General features: G+C 36.1%; 1 protein-coding gene across 2 annotated transcripts in view; it reads right to left on the bottom strand.

Moving 5' to 3' along the window:
• Positions 1 to 27,740, bottom strand: part of LOC126865303 (cysteine-rich secretory protein 2-like) — a 94,349-nt gene that overhangs the window by 19,360 nt on the left and 47,249 nt on the right. For both annotated transcript variants that reach the window (XM_050617699.1, XM_050617698.1), the window contains exons 3-4: positions 10,423 to 10,520; positions 3,624 to 3,760 (exon numbers count right to left, since the gene is read on the bottom strand). In XM_050617699.1, the coding sequence (XP_050473656.1) occupies positions 3,624 to 3,760; positions 10,423 to 10,504 (219 nt within the window). In that variant the 5' untranslated portion in view covers positions 10,505 to 10,520. The remainder of the gene's footprint in view (positions 1 to 3,623; positions 3,761 to 10,422; positions 10,521 to 27,740) is intronic.

Genomic DNA, 27,740 nt, shown 5'->3' with positions numbered 1-27,740 from the left:
TAAAAATACATGAAATATTTCCACATGGAATTGTTTCTATACGATACGATATAAAAATCGTATATTTAAAACTTTTGTGTTAGATCAGTAACTTTTAAATAAGCTATAAAAAGTTGATTCGCGAATATTCAGAAAATATCCGATTCGATGGATGTTCAAAATCCAATTAGGATGTTCGTGATTATTTGAATAATAATACGGAATATTTCTACATGAAACTGTTTACTATAACATAGAATTTGAATATTCGACAAATTTTCTAAAAAAGGATATGAAATTTTGTGAAACATTAATATTTGAGATGCTTGCAATTACTTGAATAGAGATAATATAGAAGTACATGAACATCGAACAGTCTGCTAATAGAAAAATAATCGAGTCCCATATTAACTAAACTGGTATTATCCTCAGTAAAACTCTGCATATTACCTATAGATTATCTGATATCTCGAAAATGCCCTTATTTTATTTTCAAATATAATTCCCAATTTCAAAGATTCGCTTTCAATTATTAAAAAAAAGAATCTCAATTATAACAACGAATCGCGTACTAGAATCACGTTTCCTCGTGGCAGGTGGAATTTTATCAAATGAAGGCGGGAAGGCCGGAACCCCTTTGTGTCTCTTCCACGCTTCGTTAGCCACCCCGACAAAAGCAACTGCTCGGTTTTTTAGGAAAGAAAACGCGGCTCATTGCCTCGACGAGAGGGAATTCGTCCGTCGCGGCGAGAGAAGCTTGGGATCGTTAAACCGACGCCTGTTACAAATGTTTCCACTCGCTCAAACGGCGAACGATTCACCACCGGCTTGTTCAAAGCTACCAATGTTACACTCGGCTCTACTACTCGTGCTTCGTCACGCCACAAAAATAATCGAATTCGCTACGACTCGTTGGTAAATGCAATTGATTTACTTACAGCGAGGATGTAAGGATGTTGTGATGTTTTTGGAAGGGTAGTTTTGGTTTGGTGCCTTTGGCTGAGGTAATAAAGCGTGAAATGCATAAGCTTTGTAAATTAAATATTAGATAACATGTACAAGTAGTGTACTTATGAACTAAAGTGTACATATAGGAATATAAATTGCTCATAAATATATCCTATTTTTATTATTTCAAACATAAGACTAATTAGATGTTTTCGTCGAGAAATACACGTATTCTTGTGAGAAAGAATTTAGAATTCACCGTATATTTAGAATTTAAAATCACTGTTTCCTTCTCTCAGCGATAAACTGACTTTTATTTTATGAAATTTCGTAACTACACGCTTTTCCTCTAACGTTTAACGGCAAAAAAAATATCGAATGAAACTTCAATGGCATTGCCAAAACCAAACGTGGAGTATACAATCGGAGGGAAATAACGTTGTTTATAGGGAAAGTAGTTTCGCGGTCCTGATTATGTAAACTGCAGTTCGTACGTAAAGTTTAATGCTGGTTTTACTGGGATAAACATGATCCAAAAGTAATCTCCATTTTCACGATAAGACCAACAGAATATCGATTTCCTTTGTTTCTCTTTTTTTTTTGCATGTTTCTTTTTCTTATTTATTGATTTCGTTTTCACTAAGGGGATTTTGGAAATCGTGAATGAGAAAACGATGCCATTGTTTGCATAGAATAGTTCTAAATTTAGTCAAGATACTAATGTCGATTTCAAACAAAATTTAGTATCGATTTTATCAGCTCAACTGAAAAAAATGTTTCAAACATGAAAATTAACATTTTACATAAAATTCCTATAACAAAAAATAAAAAATAAATAAAAAATGGGGAAAAAATAAAAATATGATATGAATGAATAAAAAATAAATTCGGACAGCAGACTGTGTACAACTAAAACTCGTTATTCGGCAAATTGATCTGAACAATTTTTTAATCAAGAAGCGAAGGGAAGATATAGTGAAATTTTTTAATTAAAATTTCTTTATTAAAAAATTCTTAAGCTCTGAAGCATTTAATTTTTATCCCAAAATTTTAACTCAAAGTTTGCAACTTTCTTTCATAACAATGTATTCTGTTACGTTACTGCAACAGCAACATTTCCTTAATCGCTCCCTTAGCATTAAATTTCCTGTTTATAATTATGTTTAGACAAATACAGAATGTCCAACGCAGTTAGGACGATCACAATACCAATTATTAATAACAATCGTCAATTTCCATTTCATCCATCGTAAGGAAAGACCTTCGTGAACCAACATTTCTTTTTCTTGTTTCCTCATAGAAAGATCCAGTTGTAAAAGAGACAAACCAAAAACTCAGAAATTTCATCAAAGAAACCATCTCCTATCTCCGCGAATATAGAGGAAAGAACCTTGCTCTAGCGTGTACCGCGCTTTGTTTCACGTCGGTATCCCGATCCCTCGCATCGAAAGCTCGCTCTGTTAAAATGCACGAGCGCGCCGGCGATGAATGGCGGTGGAAATTCTTGGAAACGCCGTGACCCACTTTTTTTCCTGGGAATGCGTACGTTCCCTAGTAGTTGTGGGCAGCAGTGGGGGTAGTAGCAATAAAAAAGACGCTGACTCGGCGTCTGTCGCTGGCCAGCGCACAGGTGCTGCGCTTGGGATAGGTCAGCACTAGAGTGGGAGAAAGAGAAAGATAACGACACCGAACCGCTCGAAATTATGCTTCGCTTCGAACGAACGATATCTATGGTACGGAAAGTCGGTTCGACATGAAACAAAAACTGGGTTAAAGGGGAAGAATTGCTGCTTCTGACGGCGTGAGTTATGGGGAGTTGGTGTTGATAGATTTGGAATTACGGTCCGGTGAATTTTAGGGGCATTTTAATAGGCGATTGAACGTGCAATCATACTTTCACGTTATTGTTTATTTGAAAAGTAATTAATGATAAAAAAGGAATAGCTAAAAGCTAATAAAATTGAAAACAATAATCGAGAATTGATAGATGATAACATTTAGAAATTAATTGAATTTAAAAAATAGATCGCGTACAAATATCACATACGTGAGCGGAATTCTTGAATCCCTTTGGATATATTCATGGTTAAATTTTTGTAATCAAAGTACTGGTACCATATTGTTAATTACATAATTAGTAATAATGTAAAAATAACAGAGATAACGATATTTGCAAAGAATGGAAGATCGAGAGAAATTTGTTAGCATTACCGTGTCTGAAATAATGAAGAACATTTAAGTTGAAAATTATGAGAAGATATACGCTTCAAGGTAATCATTTCGTATGCAAATATAATTTTAATCGTCCGCCTGGAAACCTTAATTCAACCGGCCCTCCCCTCGGTTTCAATTAAATCTGTTAATCAGGAAATCGTTGTACAAACTAATCTGAAATTTTCAATTAAAATGGAGTACTGCGAAGTCAATTGCAGAGGGCGAAATTAACAATCGTTGACAACTTACTCCCCTGCCTTTCCATTCTAATTTTATTCAAAGTATAAATTTTACTCTATACCTTCCTTTAAATTTACTTTCTCTCTTAAGACAACGTCATAAATAAAAATCATGTTAGTAAATGATTAATAAATTAATAAAATTAACAATAAAATAATAACGCAATACGAATGATTTAAAAAATGAACTACAAGGTAGGCAATGAAATTTCAAGTGTAACGATAAAGTTGCAAGCGACTCACCATGGCGAGCATATTAGCCGCTGGAGGATTGACTTGCGTGCGAAAATAGTTATGCGTGTCGACGATCTTCTGTCGGACCCTGCCGCTGTTCGTTCTTAGTAGCTTGACAGGCACTCTGTCCCCATACAGCCTTGGTGCTGAAAGCAGAGGCAAACGTTCCTCTCAACAACGTCTCGATAACCGATACTCCTTGTCAATAAAAGTCCTCTTTTTCCCTTTTCCCTCTGTCTTTCACCCTCCCCTCTCTTTACGCGCGTTGCTCCATTTCCTTCCCTTTCGCCCATGGAACAAATGTCCGCTTTAAAGGGGAATATCGACAGCGCCGCCAACTCCAAACAGGGCAATAACGTTCTATTTTCATATCCTTTACCCCTGTTCGCTGCTCCGCGATTCCGTGTTTCGCGGATCGCTTTGTCGAAGAGAAACAGACGGAACAGAGACTCATGTTCAAAATTGAGACGGGATATGCGATTTTCCAAATGGCGCCGAATGGCAACCTTCGGAAAGGACGTTGCTTCTTCCTGAACATTTTTGTCGATTGTGGTGAGGCATCGGAAGGGTTGTGCAAACGAAACAACTGTTGTGCAAACGAAACTGTTGCGTTTGAACACATTTAATTTGTGATAACGCGTGTGTCTGGATTTTCAACCTGTGAATCACGCACGATGTGCGAAGATATTTCTTGAATAATTAAGACGATGCTGAACTCACGATATTGGCGTGATTTTTCCATTATATTTTAGATCGATTGAGAAAGTCGTGATATCTTTCGACTAACTTAGATCTTCATATTTAGAATTCATAAGAGTTGGCCTCGAATCGGAGCTCCCTTTTTTATTCCATAAAAAGTGCATCAAAAAAACGTCGGGAAATAACCTACGTAAGTTCAAGCAATATCTCAACTCTTTTAACGCATCAAACTGTTTATGATCGAGTGCTTTCAAGTTTTTATTACAGCTAAGGATGGATAATTGAAAAGTTCCATTACGCTGCTATGAGACGTAAAGTACCTACATCTCGAGAGATTGCTATAGTTCTCGACATTATCAGCGACAGAGCAAAAGATATTGAAATCGTTTAAAAAATAAGTTTATCTTTCCCAGTATACCACTAAAATACTGATACACCTAAAAACTGAAAATACAAGCTTTTATGGAAACGGTCACTCAATTCTCAGAGAAAGAGATTTATATAAAAGAAATTCCCACAATGGCTTATTTCGTCGTCGAACGAGAAAACGAAAGACGCGCCATTAAACGAAGTTATATCGGATCCCCGAACAATGGGTGACATTTATTTTAATGTGAACGAACACTTGCCATGTGCGTTAAGCCGTGATACACGGGTTGCCCGTGTAATTTTTGTCCAATTACCGGTCAACAATGAAGCCAGCGGGAACGCGTCTATTATAAAAACGCCCTATATCACCGGATCTGAACGGGCGATCATATTTTACTTCCGTAACGTTAGCTGCAAATGCATTTGTAAAGCGACGCATGTAACCAGCTAACACCGGCTAATAACCGATATAAGGGAGTGCTCGTAAAAAAGCTCGTCAACTCCCATGCACTTCTAGCTTTCTAAAATTATTTCGAAAATTGGTCGTGTGATTCGAAGTAGCCAGATTCACATATTATGAGAATAGTTTGTTGCAATTCTGTCGTATCATCAGCTTGCCTCTTTTTTTACTTTTTTTTCTTTAAAATATTTAAAGTAAAGTATACTGTAAAATCTTAAGTTATTAAAATCTCAATCTTAAAGTATTATAAAACCTTAATCGCGTCTATTCGCGAGAATAAAAAGAAAAAATAAATTTGCAAAAGTTATTCAGTTCTGTTTCTGTAGTTTCGTAGTTTCGAGCACCTCGGGTAGTTTCTTACAGTTACCATCACATAAGTAATTTAAGACAGATTTTATTCGATCACAGACACAACTCGAATTCTTAATTTTATTAAATCACCCGCCTATTTTACATTTTATCATTTCATGATAATACCTTACACGATTTTCTACAAAGTTTCCACCATTTTCACAGAATCTTCATTCCACATAAATTCAGCGTCTAATTAAGGGTTCCTTTGAGTGGAACATTTTCCTAACACCGACCATCCTTTTATCTAAGAACCTGGGTAACTTTATCGACGAGTCCATTAACAGAGCAAACACGAAACCCATTTTTCTTACTGCCGCGTGTCCCAAAATTATTATTTTAATTAAAAAGTTTTCGGCGCGTTAAATTGCTCATCACATCCCATTGAAAAACTCCATCTTTTTACAGAACGTAAAGATAGAAAAAATAGCGAACCTAGTGGTTCATAAAATCGACTTGTGTATTGTCAAAATTTTGGCGTTTTAATGGAAAATTAGATGAAAATTTCATTTCAACAAACTAGAATTCGTAGAAATAAATAGCAAATATGTGTTGATTCGGTTAAAAGAAATATAATGTTAATAATATAATAATACATAAAACATGCGGAATGAAATAACGATATGAAAAGAGAAAGTTTCACTTCCTTCATCGACTCTGGAAACGTTCGAGAACTCAGAAACAGTTTCTATTCGCATTTACCGAGTCATTGTATCTTCAAGTCACGAGTAGCAGCCCTTGCGTATTTCGCAGGGTAAGAATTTCGCTGTGATTAATGGTAACGAAAATTCAACTTGGTTCGAGCGACAGTAGCGATATTACTCACGTCATAGTTCGCAAACTCCGGCCCTCGGTAAATACAGATTGGGCGATTTTCTTTCGCTAGATTCCCGACGACAGCTGCGTCCAAGATTTCTCTACGAAGCCGCTCAGACTTCTTCTCACACCGGCAAAATTTCTGGAACGGTTTACCGGTTCCAACTTCTTTTCGACGTGGAACCAAAAATATTTTTCAGATTATGAGACAGCTTGTCCAACGATTTTCTATTATTAGGCCGTCTTTTCAATCTCTTCGTACTTCTCCTAAGTTTAACTAACGATAAAGGTTCCGCTGAATGATCTTGAAATTTAAAAATGTGAAATTAGATATTGAAATATCGTGTGTGAACCTATCTCCACAATCTCCACAAAGATTAAAGCGAAGCAGAAATGTATTTTCAACATCATTCTACGTACCTCAAACTAGTTTGCTATGTAATTTCTACCATTATTGAGATAGTTGTCATAACGGGACACCGGTTCTTGCATGCGCGCTTCATAAAATGGTGCCGCTAGAGAAGGTACCTAGCGCGAACGTAACTTCCGAAATTTCATACGGTTCCAGACATAATTTCGTGGAGAAGTGACCGTAAAATTTGTGGGAAATGAATGAAAAGTAACGAAGTTGTGTCACGTGTTTGGTATTTAGCAAGTTACTATCACGCTGGTTGTCACTTTAGGTGGCATCAATGTACGAAGCGCGCAAAAACGAACGTTAATACAAGTATCTCAATAAAAGTAAAGAATTACAATACATAGCAAAGAAATTTAAGGTATGTAGAATGCAATGAACATAAATTACTATAGATTCGGAAATAAATTTTGTGCTTTTCGTTAATAGCCAATCGGAAATTTCTGGACTACGCCACGTAATAACAACGATAAACCTACGACCATTACGTAACACTACTGCAAACAAGCCTCAATTATCAGCAAACAAGATGCTAACGCACATTCCCTGTTCGACCTCCTCGACGACGTTAATCCACGATATCCCGCGAATGATCGCAAATTATCCGCGAATGAAGCCTGGTTCTCGGATCGACCAATCCGCATTGTCGCATGGCCAGAGAACCGCCTCGTGGGCTAATCAACGACAGCTTCATCTCCTTGTAAATTACTCGCAACCCTAATTTATCGCGGTGACCCACCAGCATCCGGGGGATCAGATGTTTATCCACTCACGTGTTCTGATAAAATCTCCAGACCCCTAATAACCCCTGACCCTAATTTAACATTCGAACCATGTTAGGCGAGGCCAAGCTCTCACGCGAGTATGGTTTCGGCTTGGGTTTAGCTTTTCTCTCCAGCGAAGACGAAACAGTTGATCCTACTTATAGGTCGGAACTTTGAAAGACTTATTCAACCCCGTTTATCTTGTAGATTCTAGTGGAATGGGATTACACGGGACAAATGTGAAAATTCTGATGAGTCGAGGTAACGTTGAACGCGTATAATAAATTGGTGAATGGTGCAGAATTTACGAATTCTTTGTGTGTTTTTTCGTTTCTTCGATCATCGAGTTTCTATCGATAAATGCATGAACTTCGCGTGATTGTGAATTTCCCTTCCTCTCTTTTCACGAATACGTAAAATTTACAAAATTCTCTGCGAATTTGTCCCTTGTTCTTCTAATCATTTAAGAGAAATGAATTTTCATGTATTCGCGTATTTTACGTATTTTCCTCGCGCTACTGTCTAATTCGAACTTATTTCATTGTACTCGTTACATGTTTTAATTCATTGTTTGAAATATATTCGACAGAGAATGATTTCAATGGGTGTGGAATTTGTGAAAATCGGCGTGAATTCCCTTTTTGTTTTTATAGTAAGCAATGTATTTGTTTCGTTGTAGTCGTTACATGCTTCGATAAAATTGGAAAAGAACAAATTCCAATTGGTGTGGAATTTTCCAAATGCATTGTGAATTCTCTTTGTTTCCTTTTTGTAGAGTTTCATAGCAGATATAATTGCATTTTATTTCACCACACCCACTGTATGTTTCGAAATTTTCGATACACACTCCTCTCTCATTCGCAACTTTTCAGATTACTAAACCATTGACTTCCAACGTTGCGCTAACGCAACATTTCACTCGCAATTTTTGTCAGCAAATTCACGGTATTGAACTTTGCCATTTCAGGTTGCAATAACAAAAGTAAGTTTCAAACATTTCTGTAGTATTTTTTTATTATTATTTTTTCTTCCGCCTAGATTGCACAATGTCTTGAAATTTGAAGAAATTGAAATATTTATAACATTAGGATAAATCAATCTTTTTTAAATAATGGAAATAATCTTTTTCTTTTTTTCGTAGATCTGCGTGCAATGTCTAGTATCGTAATGTTCATATTTCGGCAAAATAGTATATATGTAATTGTATTTACGTTTATCAATAACGTTGAGTCTGCGAAACTATGGGATTAGTAGATAAAGTTCGAAATATAGAGAAAAATGTGAGTGGGCAATTGAATATTTTCTGACAATTTCTTTTCGTTATATTAAAATTAAATTACTTCATACACTAAAACTTCAAAGATTCTTTACCATTGGCACTATTCGCGAGAGCTGCGTTGGAAATTGCCATTTGAAAGCCACTTCAACTATGAAAATAAAGAGAGGAACTCATTCGACTTTGCTTTCGAAAGGCAAACTGAAGTTCCGGTGGTGAAGTGAAACGACTATTCCATTGTGAATGTGATCACAAAAAATAGCACTGTAGAATATTTAGCACAGGCTAGAAAAGAAAAGAAAACTGCCTCTGTACCACAGCCTTGTGTAACTTTCGAGTATAATCAAAATATGGGACACTTTATGATGTAAAAAATGGTGATGGTCTCTGTTTATAAATTTGGTTAAGCGCGTTATTATAAATTCATGGAAAGTACATGAACTCGCACATACTAAAAAGATGTCGCAGCTAGTGTTTCCATCATATTTAGCTACGACCTTGTCCTTGTCCTTGTCCTTGTCCTTGACGAGAATGTCCTTATTCTGAGGATCTTGAAATTGGAAATGAACAATCTAACTTAAAAATTAGTGAAAAGGAAAGAACAAATTATTGCTGTCCTACAAAAAATGCTTTATCCATAAAAATACGTTATGCTCGTACAGGGAATGCTACAACAGTTGGTACTTGAGCAAAAAGAAGATGTAAATCGTGCAGAAGTATAGCTATTTATAAATGCCGAAACTATAATACGCATCTCCACGCAAAATGTTTGGAACAGTTCCGATCTTCAAACTAATAGTAGGAATATATACCTTAAAAGGCGAAAGCCGCATAAACGTAAAGTTTCGTTACACAAAAACTAGCGATTCGAAATTTATTTTGATAGCATTTATATTATTTCTTGTACATTTGTATAAATAATAAATAGCTATATGTATAAAACTTGCCTTATCTCACTAATTGGTCTTCAATGGGCTAATAAACAAATCCACCATGTAGTAGAAACAAATTACTATATGTGTATTACGCAATGTGGAGAATTTATTACTAACAACCGAACATTTGATTTTAAACTGCATTTTACCTTCTACACATTTTTACCTCATATTTCTACGAAGAAAACTATGTGCCTCACTCTACACAATCCACCAGAAAATTCGTAACATTTTTCATTCTTCTGTAGACTTCTTTGCCTTGTGTAAATCTGACTCACAGATGGCAAAATTCTCCGAGTAACTTCGCTCGCGGACTTACCATTGTGCGCGGAGCTTTGTTTATACCAACTTTATATCAGTACTTTTTTCGTGACCCTAAAATTAGGGATGATGAAGTTGAGAGTTTCTGTAACAGGTGTGCATAATGAATGCGGGTGCAACTTTCGAAAAACTCATTCTATCTGGCCCATGAAAAGCAGTGAAAAGAGAAACCCATGACAAAAATTTGAACAACTTGACTCTGTTCTTTTTTTCCTTTATATTAAATGCTCCATGTGTCCTATATCCCTTGTATTCTAGAAATTTCAAGAAAAATATAGCGGCAAAATTCGTGGAGATATTGGGTTTGATCGATCGATAACGATTCGCGCGTGAGAAGAGTTTCTTGACAGAGAAAAGCTAGAAAGAAGAATCGAAGAGATTGAAATAAATGTGACTACTTACTCGGCTTGCTACGATGCGTCTTCCGTGGCACAGCCGCTGGCAGCGCCAGAGCTATTAGAACGATAATCCACAGCCACCTCATAATTTCCGATTACGACCTGCAACATACCAAGCAACACCTTATTCAAGAGCAAAGATCGTTAATAGCTTTGAAGTTTGAAAGAAGCTTGTATCTTTTCTGGCAGACTAATGGTAGTTTCATGAAAATTTTTCAAACTTAATATTTAATATTATAATAATATTAATTCAATATTATTTTATGGAAATTTATAGACTGGATCGAGTGAAGCATTCGATACACTTCGATATTTGTCATCGTGTAATTTCTACATCGATACCTTGTATCTGTTTGCGCGCTTTAATAGTAATGGCTAACAGCATGTAAATTAACTGCTCAAAAACTTACAAAAATTACATCGCTATATATTTATTCACAATGCATGAACTAAATAGTAGACCTTCTAATTAAATTACACGTAATCTCTTCCGTTTTTGACGAAGGAAATTTATTCACGAAATTGAACAGATCGTTCAAAGAAATTTATTTGACAAATTATAAAACTAAATTGTACTTCTTTCCAATTTATATCTCTAAATAGTACTTTGAATTTTCTCGGAGCTTTCGTTTCAAGTCGGTTGTATCACCGCGAGTGAGCTTATATTTTCGCAGGCGGCGAAGTGTTCATTAAAGAAAGCCTCTTACCGGGCTTCTTATCTCCGCCCTTTTCGCGACGAAACGACACGGGCCTTGCTCGTATGCGCTTCAAATAGCCGAGCGTACGTGCGCGAAAACGGAATGACGCGCAGAATGAAGAGTGAGGCAGTCGGCCAGAAAAGAGCAGAAAATGAAAATAAGTGATCCAAAGACGACGCGACGTCAGGATAGAGAAAAGGGATTTACACGTGAGATTCTTTTACCTGTTTCCCTGTGTGAGATCTTCTTTCAATGATCCCGTATATTTTAAGTAAATAACCGTAAATAAGCTGGAACAAAGCACATTTCATTTCGACTCTCTACAACGAAGCTACGTGACCCAAAAGTTAAACTGTATCTATCTACTTTCTGTATTTAAAGAAGTTCTACGATTGTCTTCTTTTTAAAAGAAACCTGCTGTATAATATATCATCTTGTATAAAATTGAAGATCTCAGGAAAAAGATACGATAAATACATTTTTATCGAGTTTCGAATCTTCAACGGAGCAATTCGACGTCCACGACTCTCATAATACCAGAGAAAAAGATGGAAGATGAGTTCTATGATTGCAAATTTTATCTTCTGCTTGTTGCGAAAAAAAGACGATTTTAATACTCGTCCCAAACAACGGCGAAAATTTTCAAATGCTAACGTGACAATAAAAGTGAAAAAGAGAAGATTCTATCAACATCGGGAAATAAAATTTCACTTGCTACTCGTGTTGAAATCTACATTGATCGCGGTGAATCGGCCGTGTAGCCGAGCTTTTCACGGGCGAACGCGCTTCTCATTAATCACGATTCTCCGCATCAGCGGGAAATTTCATTATTTCTCCGGAGGCGAACGCGTCCAATGCTGTGACAGCGTCGATGTCTGCCACACTGTATCAAACGCACAAACGAAGACAGATTGTGTTGCCACTCGTCAAAATCGCCCAGAGCGCGAACACCGGCCAAAATCGAGGATTAACGCTGGCCTTTTTTTTGTTTTGCGCGAGCGAACAGCTCGACTACCTACCCGGAAAATCAGTCATCAGGTTATGAGCATCGAGCTGTGTCGACGGGATGCTCGTGGTCAGTTGCGTTGAACGAGTTGTTAACTGAATTTGGTTAATGGATTAAAAACGTAATGCGGAAGCTCTCTTAAAATTTATTAATCTAGTACAAGTCTTTATTACCATAAAACACTTTTTTTTGTTGGAAAATTTTGTTCATAATTTTGTACTTCAAACATATACAATGTCTATAAAAAGTACATCGTTGTATTTATCATAATATTTACATACTAGATAATTAATTCCGGATATATTCATAGCATTTAATAATACTTCCACGTAACTACCAAGAATTCGATACGATAAAAAATGAAATGTATAATCTGGTAAAAAATGTTTCTCATTTATATCGTATTTATTTAAAAAATTGCTGATTTCTAATTTATCCGAGATTCGAACAAATGAAACGTGTTGAGTTTCAGAAATTCTTGATCGTCAAAGAGATCACTCTTTCCATCAAACCAAATCCTCTCAGTTATCATACCCATATCTCCATTATTCCCGCGTCCCTGAAACCAGCCGCTGGTATCAAACTCTTTATCCGTGCTTTACATTCACCTGTCCCAATACACCTATATAACGATATCTCGAACATTATACGCCCGTTTATTCAGCAAACCGGCGTAGAAATCGTGCATACCGATGGAACGAAAAAAAAGAGGTTGAAATTCTGCCAAATACCAAGCGCTTAAGGTATCGTTACATATTCGGGGCAACTATCGATGTAGGGAATCGAGTCGATACCTGAGCAAATGGTTCATGAGTCCGTATCGTGTCTCGATTTCAGGCCCGAGTGATCAGAAAGCCGATAGAAAAAGGCGAAAAAGGGCGAGGAGTAAGAGCCGCGTATCTGCTCTATATCTTAAACCACTTTGCATTTGCTCTATATGGGGTACCATCGTCTTTCCGGATGGCTGAAAAGGGTGAATTCCGCCGGAGAAAATGAAAACGGAAGGTATAAAAGCGTCTGCACACGGTCCATAGAACGGGGGCGCTAGAAAACGAAAAATATCTTTGACGTTCGATCTTGAGGACCTTGCGTCTGGTGACTTTGTTGCAGATACTCCACTATCTTAGGTGCGCGCACGTGAGAGACTGGTGACTTAGTAAAAGAGATGTTAATGTGGTGGTTTATGACGTAGACGTAAGAGCAGAATAAAGTTAAATTCAGTAAAACAGAATTTAAGATTAAGTTCTAAATTATATCATAGACATATCATAGGCGTGAGAGAAAGATATAGTTAGATTCGAATTAGAATACCGAGTGGTCTTTCGAGAGGAGAAATTTCACAATAACAGAAATCGTGGCGCAACGTTCCAACGATCAACGTCATTAGCACGTGTTAAAATCTAAAAGGAGTGTTAAAGTTTCAAAAATTAAACGATCTATTTCCTTATTTACTTTTCGCAACGTGTGAAAAGTGATTATTATTTCAAAACAAGTTGGAGTTCTAACGACTACTTTCGAACGTTTCGGTGAGTAAAAAGCAGAAGTTTTAGAGTTGGGAACTCTATCTGTCTTCCTATGCGAAATTGGAAGATTAGAGGACCCGTGGTTGTATAGTTTTGAATTAGAGAGAGAGTTACGGAGTTCAAGATTGCAAGGTTCGGAGTTTTAGGGTTTTGGTTTATAGAGTTTCGAGTTGTGAATTCGGAAGTATAGAATAGAAGATGTAAATTTATCGTAGATGAAGGACATTAATTTCAGAGGACACTAATATTTTTTTCTTACCATGTTTTATCTGTTTCTTAATCGGAATTTTTTCCGTTTTATTTATATTTATTCTTAATATCGACACATTTGTAGTATCGAATTAACTATAATTGTTAGTGTTTGAAAAGACAAGTTATTGTTATTCGTATCATTATTATACGCGCCTACATTCAATATTTTAAAGATGTATTATTTAATAAGCAAAATTTTCAAGAACATTAATTGATGAAAATTAAACAGTCGAATAAAATATAAGACAATTGTAAAGTACGTTGGCTTGATATTATTCATAAACAATCATCGTGTGTTTTACATTAAACTAATCATACATAACGATGTAATTGATAATGGAAATTAATATAGTTGATAATGAAATTAATATGAAAATGATAATAATAGACGGAGCAAAGTGAATAAGATTTATTGAACGCTACACGAATACGTAATGTATCTGCTTTATTTTATCGGAGAAACTAGATGTTGCGTCATATCGAATTTCAGTAGTAGAGCTAGGATACGCTCAGCCATGTCTGACCATAACTAATGTTAACTACTAAAACTATTATAACGTATCGTCGTATTATAACGTTTAAGTTTGGATTGGATAACAAATAAATTTTTATGTAAGAGGTTAACGAAAAGTAAGTATATATAACAATTGTACATTTTCGTTAACATTGTTTGGAAAATTTAAAATATGTTGAAAAATAATTTTTGGAATAATCTTTATTTAATCAATTAGTAATACATTGTTATTCAAGCTATTGCTTAACAATCTTTTTAAAATCTTTATCGATAACTATATTTAGCTGAATGTTTAAGATATATTTTAACGATTAAGTAAACTCCTAATTATAAAGTATATTATAAACTTAATTATTGCTTTTACTTTATTAAACGTACAAATTTAAATGTTTCAATATGAAAATTTGCGCAATATTTATTTGTTTATTTATCATTCGATACATGAAACGTGTGACATGTATAGATTGCAACAAAACCGTTTAGTGTGACGAGTTATTGATCATTAAAATATTTGCGAAACACCGTGTTGACATGCTTCAATAATGCAACAACGCATAAACCAATCATATACATTAATAATGAAACGTCCAGGTCGTAGAAGTTGTAAACGTCGATCAACAAGTACTTATTTTCACTAATTAATGAGCTTCAAATCTCTAGATTCAAACCTCCGATCGAAGCAAACATTTGTAACTAAGCGATCATGCTCTGATTATACCATATGTAGCTACGTTATGTAAGTTGTGTCAACCATTATTTAAATCAAACTTAATTAAAAATAGGTAAAATTAAATCATTTCATAATTAAATAAAAAATGATTAAAATATAGTTTCCAAGTATTCAAGCGTGTTTACCTCCGTGTTATTCGTATTAAGAAAAATCAACCTAATTTAGCTGATAACGAGAAAGACTTTCAATTTTAACAGTTACAGCGGAATGGTCAAACGACACGAGTCGGTAGCAACATATACACGATAGGGTACGTTGCTGGTCGTTATCAGCAGAATTCCAGCATCATTTGCGAAATTAAATGCAAACATTCACGAACTCTACACAGAAATTTTGAGCGAGCGGTATTTCGCTCGTTTTTGTTCGGCAAGCTGTAGATGGATTCTGTGTGCGATATGAGTGCTTGAATTTATTACTACTTAAGCAAATTGTAAAATTATACGTTTCTTCTAGCTAGGAACACAGAAATATCTCGTAAACAACTTTTATACTGATGCAATATTATAACTGGTAATATAACTGAACAAATAAAGCTAAATAGAGATCTAGTTTTTTCTGCAATTAACTTGCGAAATAAGAGCAAAACAAAGCTCTAATTTATTACGAAAAGAAATTCTACGAATACAAATATATAATTTCAACATTCGGAACTGGTAAATAGATTGGGCATGAGAATAAATCTATCCTAATTTGAGGAATTTCAATCACCTTCCTATCTCGAATCATTTCTCATAAAACTTCACAGAACTTCAGAATTTCAACGAATTTACATATTCCCAATGTGTATAAGTTACCAGTGATCCACGATACGTTTTCATTAAGTGGAGAGAAATGCCCTTTACCTCGATATCGAACTAAAGCGAAAAAAAAAGGTTGAACTGAAACGAAGTTATTGTAATTGTCGAGTTTCTGTAATCGAGTATAGCAATGAAACTTTTCGACCCAGTTTTAACCTATCCAAGGTCTTAAATTTAACAGCACATTCGAAGAGTTAGAAAGAGCCATCAAAGCAAGGTAATGACATTCTGAACGAACAGAGGCTTACCCTTTAACTATACATATTATAGAACATCTGTACTAAAACTTAAATTAAAATAATATCAAAGCAATTTCACCCTGAAGCAATCGCAATCTTTAACAGCTGTTTTAAGGTCTATTGCGTATTTTAAATTTTTTGCACATTATTTGAAACATTAATTTTAACAACGAATCCGCCGGTTTAATCCTTATGCGCATGTAGTTAAACCACGGTTATCAATCAATCACTTAACAAGTAACAGTCAGAACAGTAAGTTTCTAACAGCCAAGCCAGTCCGTTGTTTAATCAATCAGGATCGGCATTACTAAGAAACAATCAGACTTCGACGTTAAACTATTAAATCCATGTTTCTCGTAATAAATTGGTTTCAGCTGCAAACAATTTCTAGATTGGCTGATTACTTCAGATTAGGGCGAAACTATGCCCATTCATCGCCAATTTCTTTAAATGTAAAAGGGAATCTCATATTCATTGGTAACTCACTGTAACGAGGTAATCGAAACAGTCCGTTCATCTCGTATCGCCCTTTTAACAGAGAACATTGAGAAGATGTAGGAAAAAAGGAGAGATACTCCGTCTGGAGAGGAAGACGAGTTGAAGGAGTAGAAGAAAAATCCCTGAGGAAATCCGGCTTCGTCAAAGAAACCCGGTAACATCTATTAAGACCTTTGTCGCATGACTCGCATTTTTATAACCGAATCGACGTGGTTGAAACCCGATTTCATCCCCCGTTGGCTTTTGTCAGACAAAGGGATTGAGATTGCTCGACGATGCACATTATAACAATATTCGTGTACCGTAGAGATTCTAAGGAAAGATACGAATTCTAAGGAATGATCTTTGTCATTGGGGAACTTTATAAAATGGTCGATTTTACAAATACCTAAAATCGCTCTATCAATTCTTCTTTCTTTCGACCAATCGTAAAATTACAAGTATTCGTCAATATACCTGCATATTTTCGAAAGTTACTTAATCGTGAAAGAGCTTAATCTTTGTCCATCCTTATAACTCTGAGTACGTTTTCAACTTAACGTATAAAAGGAAAAAATTGCCCCCCAATTCTCAAGAACGTCGAAGCGAAAGAGAAGAAAGATGTCTGAGAGAAGCACGAGCGAAACCGGCCATAAGACTCAGAGTTAACGAGGAATAACGAAAGAGACCAAGACGCAGGTTTCCCCTCGAGTGTACCCGGAAATCGGGGCATCGGAACTTTTTCCAACGTCGCGTACCGCTAAAATATCGGTCAAATAACATTTCTCCCTCATTCTCGTTACCTTTCAACAAACGACCATTAATTCGCGGGGAGAGGCTGCTTCCAACTCGTTCGAGGAGAGAACCTCCTATTTCCCGATACTGACCCTTCTCTCCACCCCCTCGTTTAAAAACCCTCTTCTCGCTTCCGCAACTTCAAAATCCGCCTGATCCAACTGTCTGTTTCCTCTCTCTCTCTCTCTCTCTCTCTCTCTGTCTCTCTCTCTGTCTCTCTCTCTCTCTTTCCGTCCAAGCGGCGAATTCATGTCGCTGCAGACGATCGAACGAATACCATGCGACCGCTATGAATTCGTAGAGGGGCGAAGGCGAAGGGATGATAGCAAGACCGGGGGTTGAACTCAACGACCGCTTTACATCATCCGGAATACTGCTTCAGGCCAGTCCGAATGGATATAGAAGCCCAGCTGTTTGATTTCTTTTGATTTACTCCGAAACTAGAAGGTAGAGTAATCTTTCGTGTTTTCGTGGGTTCGGTACGAAGGCGATGAGCGTTGTATATTGGTATATAGAGGACTTTTTTGGAACCTTCCCTCGGATGTGTTTTCCCAAATAAACCTGTTTTCTAGAGAGCTTGTTTTTTTTATTGGTATAGTAGTTTTGAGGGGTAAAATGTTGTAGAATATGGCTAAGTCGTGAAATCGGTAGATTGTTGCCCGTTGGAAATTATATATTATTGCCTGTTAAAAGTACCGATATACTATTTGGATTAACATTTCGAAACTCACATGCCATTACAGTACAAGTCCATAGACTAGCCAGTTATAGAACTAAAATATAAGAAGTATTGTACAGCCGCCTTGAAAAAGTGTTTGACAAAATCTGCCATTATGGATTAGTACTAACACGTAAAATTCACTTTCTACCATTATATTATAATCTTCTAAAATCTTACTAAATCTTCTAAGAACTTATTGATCGAACCTTCTATGTAAAAATCAAGGATATTCTTAGGCATTAAGCAGATAAGAGGTGTACTCGGACTAATTTTATACATCCTCTTTACGGTTGATATTACCAGCAGTTAATAGATTCTTGAAGATTGATTGTATAAAAGAAAGTTTAAAGTAAACGCCAATAAATATAAACACATAACGTTCACCTGAACGTAAAGTGAAACGTCAAAAGGCTAATCAAAAGACAAATAATACCAAGGTTTTCCGAACGAAGACAGTCAAATATTTGGGACTACATTTAGGCTCTAAATCGACGTGAAAGGAACACATTATCGCAAAAGTTTGGCGATATATAAAATACCGATTACAAAGGAGAGAAATGGCATGGATGATTGGCAAAAGATCGAAGCTTAGTACAGAAAATAAATTACAGCTCTATAAAAGTATAATAAAGCCTGGGCGTACGATATACTACTATGAGGAATGATGGCGAAGAGCCATATGACCAAACTTGCAGTTCAACTCAATTATGTCACGTTCAATCGTTAGTGCTCCATGGTTTGTTAGGAACGAAGAAATAAGAAATAAGGATAATGTCGTCACGGCAAAGGAGAAAATAATCAAGGCACTCGGCAATATTATATAATTAAAAAGGCATAAGAACGCATGTTAATCCATTAGCCAATAATACATCCGATCGATATATCCCACGTAGGCTTAAAAGAATACACCTTACAGCCCTAATAAACAAGTAAACATCTGCAAATAACCCACATAAATTGATCTTAATGAGAATGACGTTATCTCAATGGAGACATCGTCGTTGTGGTATTTTGCCACATTTAGAACAATTTGGCTAATGTCTACTGACAAATTGCAAGGTATACAAGAGATACACAAAAGAGGACAAAAATTTAAATTAACTGACGGCACTTAAGGTGAATTAGAAATTTCTCTGTTTCATTTTATACAGTACAGGCGCACACAGCTGGCTGTTTCTATTTTTAATCCTTACATTATATTTCTTTTTCCTTTCTTTTTACTGCCATAAATCCTTTTTTTACGTCGTTGCATTCTTCTTCTTATTTCTGGAACTTTTTCTCCGCGTCTCCTTACACCTTTTTATTGTTGAAATTCTCTTGTCGGTGATCTTGCGTAGCTTTTCATTGGCGAAATCCCTTTTCCGTGCCCAGCATTATTTTTTATTGCCCGTCTCCCCTTCTCGCTGGGATCCCCTGTTGCTAGAATCTCTGTCTGGTATCCTGCGGCAGAATTGCTTGACCGAATGTGAAAACTTTTTGAGTTAGGACCTGGCCATATCGCAGATGTTTGTATTAGCTCTCATAAATTCTGTATAAATATCTTAACTCCCAGAACAATATCCTTTTCAAAATGAAACTTCCAACTTGCCTTCCATTCCAGTATTCCATTAAAGTTTGAACTACACAATTATTTAAATTACGGACAGGTTCGTACTATTAATAATCGTGCAAACTTAAATTTCAAGATCACTATTGCTTATAATGAATGAAAATGTAACTCAAAGCAAATTTCATTAGCACTACCGCAACTTTCTTCTCTGTAATTTCAAACTTTTCAAACGAAGAAATTATCAATTCGATATAAAAGGTCAGACATTACTTAAAATTATGAAACTCTTTTCATGAAACAGAAGCGTGACTGGACCAAGAACATATTGGAAAACATAGCAAATAAAATTACAAATAATTTTAAAATTCAGTAGTAACTGAAATTTTAAACATTGTATTTTACATAAACATATGGCCATTACCGACGAATTTTCATAAATGTTAGGCGAAATTAGAAATTTCCCATAAACAAGCAGTGAAATATAACTTCATTTTATTCGCGTGGTATGAAAGATTAAGTATAATTACTATGAAAGATGTATCATTCCACGATCATTTCGCCTCGTCAACTTCTTCTTCAGCAAGACATTTCATGGAATTATTGTACAGAAGAAACACGAACGTACCGCAACTTTTGCTCACAGTTCCACGACTTTCTGGGATAGACGAAAACGCAGTCAAGTCTCTTCTCCACAGATTTATGTGTTGTCCCGAACTACGATACGAGCGTGCTCATTCTCGTCTGGTCTTTCAACTACTGTTACGTGGAATGAATTATGACGCGATACTTCAGACACAAGCGTGATCGTTCGATATCGTTTGAATTCAATTTTATGCCTCGATGTAACTTTAGTACTAATAGAAATGTATACGTGCAAAAGAGAATGAGCGATAAAGGAAGCTTAATACAACGAAAAAGCAAAAGAGATTTCGATATATACATATATTTATAAAGCTTCTCACGATTAAAATAGAAAAACGGTATTGGAGAAATTCAAAGGACAAATGGCTCGTAAACTGCAACCCTTTCCTTCTTTAATCCACAGAAACCGCGTCATAAATTCGACTTTACTGTACTGGTCGTAGCACTTCGAATCACGCCATAAATGTTTATAAGAGAGCTTAAATTTTCCAATGAGCACACTTTATGTAATTCTTACGTAAAATTAGCGTAAGTTCGAAACTAAAGCGATGTTTTACGATCAGTGTAGTTTTATAGCAATTCGCTGACGCGAACTGTAATCGACCGGGTGCTTTTTTGTTCGCAAAAATGGCGATCAGTCGTGAACGGTGATATTTTCTGACAGCGAGGTGTGTTCTTTCGAAACAGCAACTGTGTCGAATGATTTATTGCCGGAGTGAAACACGTCAAAGAAAATCCGTGGAGATTTAGTATTTCGATTTAATGTGATCGAATGCTTTTATCGAAGTTGTTTTTGGTGTATCTTTCGAAATGATCGAAGTTTCTCGATGAATATTTCACTTAACAGAGGATTGGATAAGGAATCGATTTTATATAGGTATGGAGAAGATTCCAATGCTGTGAAGAATGAATTACGCAAACGATACAGGGTACTCAGCTTTTCTCTGCAATATGTAGAAATAAAAAAAAATGTCATATAAATATAGACGTATAAATACTTTTATAGAAAATACAAGAAAATACAAAACGACAATAAACTGATTTTTTCCTAAATTATGAGAAAAATACGAGATGACTGCGGACTGCCAATTTCATTATGCAACGTGAAAACGAGTATCAGGATGACAGATTCGTCTGATGTAATATTTTATTATATAAGTTAATGGTCGGTCTCGATTCACAACATTGTTACAGCGCTCGTAGGATTTTCTGGGCCCTACATTTTTATTCCTGTGAATGTAGAGGAACAGCAAAGGATATCTATCGACGTTCGATGGAATAACCATCCACCGTGGGCACAGTCGAGCAAATATTCCTAGAAATGATCCCTTGTTATGCAAACACGCATGAAGAATAATCCGGTGGAATAAGCCCTGCTGGATTGTTAGACGCGACAATAATGGTGTCTGAATAGTAGAAAAAATAGAGATGCCGGGAATATGATTCGAAGGAACGTAAAATAATTCGATACATTTGTACGTTCTCGTTCTTGTCCACTTTCGTCGCGTTTCAGTTGATAAGCTGTAATTAAAAGTAAAAAGAGCAAAAACCCAATCTGCACGATAACTAACGTTGCCCGCGAAATTTTGCAATAGAAAGTGAGAAATATATCTCAAATAAATATATCAAACTGCAATAAAATCGCAGTAAATTATCCGAAACAATACATTCCCGCGTGTTAAAGGCCTTTGATCAGAGTCCAAATAAGCAAAAACAACAGGATATATCGTTATCTATGATACGACCCCCGGAAACAACGTATAACGGATTTATGTGGCCCATACTGCTGGTCGCAATGATAACGCTGTCAAAATTCATCGTTTTCTCGCGACGCGAGATAACGCGTCGTGTCCGGCTTTCAGGAAACCGTGGATGGGATTCGACTGTCACGAAACGCGCAATTACCCAGCTTCTATACAGGATAAACAGCGTGTAACTTTCAAATAGAACATAGCAGTTAGACCGATGTTATGTTTCTGTGAAAATGTTGCATTCGCTACAGCGATTTCGCGTAGTTGTTTCGCTATTAAAATTAGATCCGAGACCGACGCATATTACTCTTGGCGGAAGAGACATATGTTGTTATTCTGTATGTTTGTTATAATTTTTCAACTCTGTATACCTTGAATTATTTCATTTTTACATTTCTAACGCTATAAAAGGAATTATAGATGCTAGAACGTTCTCCTGCTAGAACAAGACATAAACATTAAATGCAACTAAACATAAACAAGAGTGGTTTTTGTTATGAGTCTTTTAATTGCCAAAGCCCAAGATATAAAAGAGCGTGTTTTGGGCCAGCGAAGAATTCCCAAGAAATTTGTAGATAACTTCGTTGACGATGCGAAAAATTCACCGATGAAACAAGCATCCGAGAGTTCCAGTCAAACGCGTTTCTGTGCAAACGAAGGAGACGAACACATTTATCCCTTAGAGACTCTGGGGATCGTTTCAGATTCGCGGCGTGCGAGCAATTCGTGGCGTCGGCATCGCACACGCGCTCTCGTGTTTCTTCCGTTTCCATGTATGTATGCATGAGCTGGGACGCGGCGAGCGAGGATTTTATAAGGGATTTTATTCATTCCGAGCGAATTCCTCGCGGTAAAGGGTGGCCTGCAAGCCGACACCGAGCTGTTTCATTCACATTTTAACACGAACCGCTAAAAGTATTCCCTTTAGCGAACCTCTCGTTCTCGTTTTCTCTCCTCCTTTGCCTCTGTGAGGAAGACGAGATGGACTAATCGTAACATGTTAGCTGTTTTCGGAGAGTTTCGTTTTACCCTTCGTGAATTATTGTTATCGGACAAAACGGTTTTTAATATTTTAACAAAACTTCGAGCAGAACGTTGAAATAAGAAATCACGCATATTAATCGTTTCATATCGTCCACAAACTTAAGAAACGTCTTAATGACAGAAAAATAGAATTATGCAAAAGACTCGGAGAAAGAAGCAGAATAAATTGCGCAGTATATAACATGAACCTACTCTGGAAATAACGAAATACCAAAAGAAAGGCAAGCAATTTTGCAAATTTTGCCAATTATACCGTCATTTGTTTCTCCAATTGGCAGTCGTTTCGTTCGTTGCATCGACTGTTGAAACAGTGGAAACGTTCAGGACGCTACAATATACGGAAGAACACTGCAAGCGAATCTGTTTTTCATATTGAAACAGTCACGTTCCTCTGCGAAGGTATTATTACAACCGACATGCCACTGTCTGTAGCACAGCCTCGTCGCTCCTCTCCTGCAATTTGCTATTCAACCTGAAGCCCCCTGTTTGCCGAATAGTTTGTCGAATACGTGTACGTCCGCGCCTGCAGTCTGATTGGCTGTATGCGCAATTGCATCAGAGCCTGGTGCTCTTCGCCGAAGACGCATCACAAACTAGTTTCCCACACGTAAACCGCCGTTTCGCGATTTCCTTTTGACCGAGATGAGGAGAGGATTACTCCATGAGAGAGGTATTAACGTAGAAGCGAGTGGTATTGCGAGTGGCAATTGTGGCTCATGACGATTTGCATGGCAAGATCGTTAACGCCATTCCTAGTCCAGAGACGTATTAATTTAAGGATTATATAGATATGCTTAATTTAATTGCTTAGGGAAGAATGGTTGTGCCGTCGATTGTAAGAGTGACACGATACTTTGATACTCGATGTATTATTAAGTAATTCGTTGTCGATGTGATATCGAGTACACTACCATATATGGTCGATATACCGATTTCGTTATATTATCTGGCTTTGCTTTACAATATACGAATTTTCCCATTTTTTTGTACGACTAATATAATTTATTGGAATAGATTACTACTGTAAGCTCACGCTAGGAAAGATGTGACGTTTAAAACGTTGCACCTTAGGTGATTCAAATACCCCTACCTTATCCCCTTAAATCATCCTTACCCGCGAAACAAATCTGCTTAAGATCGCCATCAAAGACTTCCACGCGTAAACACCAACCTATCACAAAATAAACGAACCTCTGTCTCGGTCCTTGGAGATTTCTACGCCTTGCTTCTCCCTTTAACGGTACTGCACACGACGGAACTACAAAGGCGACAGGCAAAACTCGTTAAGTCAACGCAACGGTCTCAACCATCGGTTTCGCCGTGTAACGACAGTAAACTCGCGACTGTATTAGCCGAAACGACGTCGATAAACATTTGTAGATAGAGTTATATTTCAACGACAACGAGTAAACCGGAAGGGGTAGAACGAGTGGGAAAACGTCTTTACCCAGTTCCTAGGCGGCAGTATCGATTGTGCAACTTGGCTGGGAACTACTTTAAAAGTTTCCACCGCGGTACTCTTTCGTTCCTGGAGACTCTCAACGCTCGACTCTTCGTACCTGTACTCTCGGACTGGTCCCTTTTACGCGATTACACCCCCGTTCGTCGCGATTCTCACCAACTCGAACCACCACCAACACCGAATCAGAGTTGCGGAGATCGCAATTCGCTTTGGATTCTTTTCGATTTCTTAATGGAGACTCGAGTTCATTTCGATATAGAGGAGAGTCGTATAGTACCGACCGCCATAAAGTTTGTTGTTATATCTTTGCTAGAGTGGGTAAAAATAAAAATTTAAAGGATGAGTTTATAATATACTTACGGAATTTTATAGAAGGAAGGAAATTAATTTTGTGCAATTCAATAATAAGAATTAACAATTTCCAACAGTAAAAACGTTGTAATTGATTAGAAAAGAAAAGGCCAATTACTTAATCAGTATATTTTTTGGTCTAAATTATTAATAACGTTGAAAAAGGGCATTTAGACGTTAGAGTACACATTTCTATTCAAATTTTATTTTTACATAAATCACACGTAAAATAATTAATATTTTCTTGGTCTATGCATTCGAGGTTTGCCCAGTCTTCATATTCGTCGTTCTTGGGATATTAAAAGCCTTGGTCTATCTCTCGGTAATTTTATTCTCAAATAGTAACTTTATAGCTACATTTGTGTTCTTTTTTCTGCATTGGAATCTCTTCCGCGACATTTTTCTGTGGAAAAGGTAGAAGGAAGATTAAATGAATATTCGTTAACTTTAGTTACCAACGGATTGAGCTTACAGATAAAAAAAATTTGGTCTACAGTAGTCGACGGCTAATTGATTGTTACTGAGCGATAAACACGTAGAATTGTTTTGGATTACAGTGTATATAATTTACAAAGAAAGTTACAAAACTGGAGCTTGTAATTATACAGCTACTTAATAGATTAAATATGGAAAAATATCATTTACTTACTTGACAAACAAATTATCAGCTCTAGAAAATAACTTTTAACACTTGGAATACCGACATATACGTTTAACGTGTTGGAACAGCGAAAACAATATATCTTCGAAATAGATTACGCGTAAATTGTTATATTTATTTGATTATTTTTATAAAAGTGCCAATATCTGGTGAAAAAGCCGGAACTAATTTTGGTCGGTACTGGACAACTCTCCCTTATGTATAGTATGTATACGTAATTTTTATAGAGATAAATTCAAAATTTAAAAAACTGGAAAGAATAAAAACATTTCTGTACAGCGTATGGTGAATAAATAAAATGTTTAACAAATAAATAAATATTTTTGTGTACATAGTATCTATAAATATCGAACATCAGAAAATGTCAAAAAGTACTACGTTCCCGTTCCCTCCTGCCATTCTTTGTGTCATTTCATCACTAGTTTGTGTCATTTTATACACAAACTAGTTTTAAGATAAATATTTTTATTTGTTTATTTTATTTATTTATTTACTTACGGGATAAACCGTTTGACATAACAGATTAACGTAGGATACAAAAAAAAAAATAAAGAAAAAATAGAAAAGAGAAGATGCATATGTACGAAAAAAAAAAGAATGAGAATAGACATGTAAGAAGTAATGAGACAGAGACACGGTATAAAAATGTAAAAAAAGCTTACGATACAACATTGTCATAGTGTTAAATATACTATAGATTGGCCGAAAATATCTCTGCTCGTGTGACAAAAATTTACGTGATTGACTATGCGATTTATGCAATTATAGTAACCGTACAATGTACGATGTTGTGTATGAAACAATAAATGACTTTTTAAGCTTCTTAACACTGATACATTGAGGAAGAGTAACAGCATGATATCTGAACAATCGACAATACCTTTAGCTATTTCACTAATGAAAATTATATCAGACATAATTGTTCTCCTGCTCAATGTCGGAAGATTTAAGCTATTCAGGACATTGTCATAATTGTGAGAGTCAAACGGCATCTGATATTCGCTACTTTTGACGTCCAGCCTTAAGAATTTGTGCTGAACATTCTCCATATTATGACTGTGAGACATACAATTTTAAAAATTTTTTATAATAAATTAACAACATTATTATACCAATATTATTATTATTAAAACGTTAATTGTCCATAATTATTTGTTTTATGAGGCATATGAGAAGTATTTCTTATACAGTACGTCCAGGATTCTCTCTTATTCAATTCAAGCTAAGAACCTTGAAACTCCTGAAATACGCTGCAAATATCGTCCACAGAATATCAAGAATATAAAGAGCCTCGGGTTACGATGTTTTCCTCCAGCCATACTTTATCAGATATTCAGAAAAGAACTCCAAAGACCAAACAGAACGCAGTTCATTTAAAACACTGTCGGCTTCACGATCCTCTCCGTAACAATAAATTTAAACCTCCTTACCAAGGGAATGTCGCGTAACTTACAGAACAATGCCAGACCTCTTCCACAAATTTCACATACATCCTTCTCCGTAGAAACCACTGAAACTTAAACTGCCCTGCACTTCCAATACTCCATACGTTACTTAACTACGAATATCCGTGCACCTTATTCTCCTTTATTTTCGAGTCACATGTCGCAGCAGTTCTCAGCATTGAATCCCTTATGCATTACTTCATTTGTATTTTACTTCTCCTTTTAGAGATTTTTCTTAGATCGTCTTATCGTATCAACGTATCATCTCATCCATCATATTCTTCTAATTTATCTTCGACAGAATTCTGAGTTCTTCTTAGACATTTAGATCTTTACATTCATATGTAATTAATATTCTTGTGATACACTGGCAAAAATAGTATTTATATTTCCGGACGGGAAAATAACATATGGCACAAATTTGAAAAATTTTATTGAATAGAACACAGAAATACAAAAGCATATTTCATTAACTTAACAATTAGTTTTTAGAATATGGTTCTTAAGTGTTATACAGCCCTGAAGTGAAAATAAATACTTTTTCCTGGAAAATTAGAAATATGGAATTCGGAGGAATCAAATGATAGCAGATGCTGCAGAAAAACAAAAAGTTGCTCGCATTTAACGAATATGTTAATGTTTTGTACAGTTCCTACGTTTTTTAC

The sequence above is a fragment of the Bombus huntii genome, chromosome 4 (genome assembly GCF_024542735.1).
Source record: "Bombus huntii isolate Logan2020A chromosome 4, iyBomHunt1.1, whole genome shotgun sequence".
Classification (NCBI taxonomy): Eukaryota; Metazoa; Arthropoda; class Insecta; order Hymenoptera; family Apidae; genus Bombus; species Bombus huntii.
The sequence above is the reverse complement of the archived record's forward strand: the minus strand, read 5'-3'. Positions and strand labels throughout refer to the sequence as shown.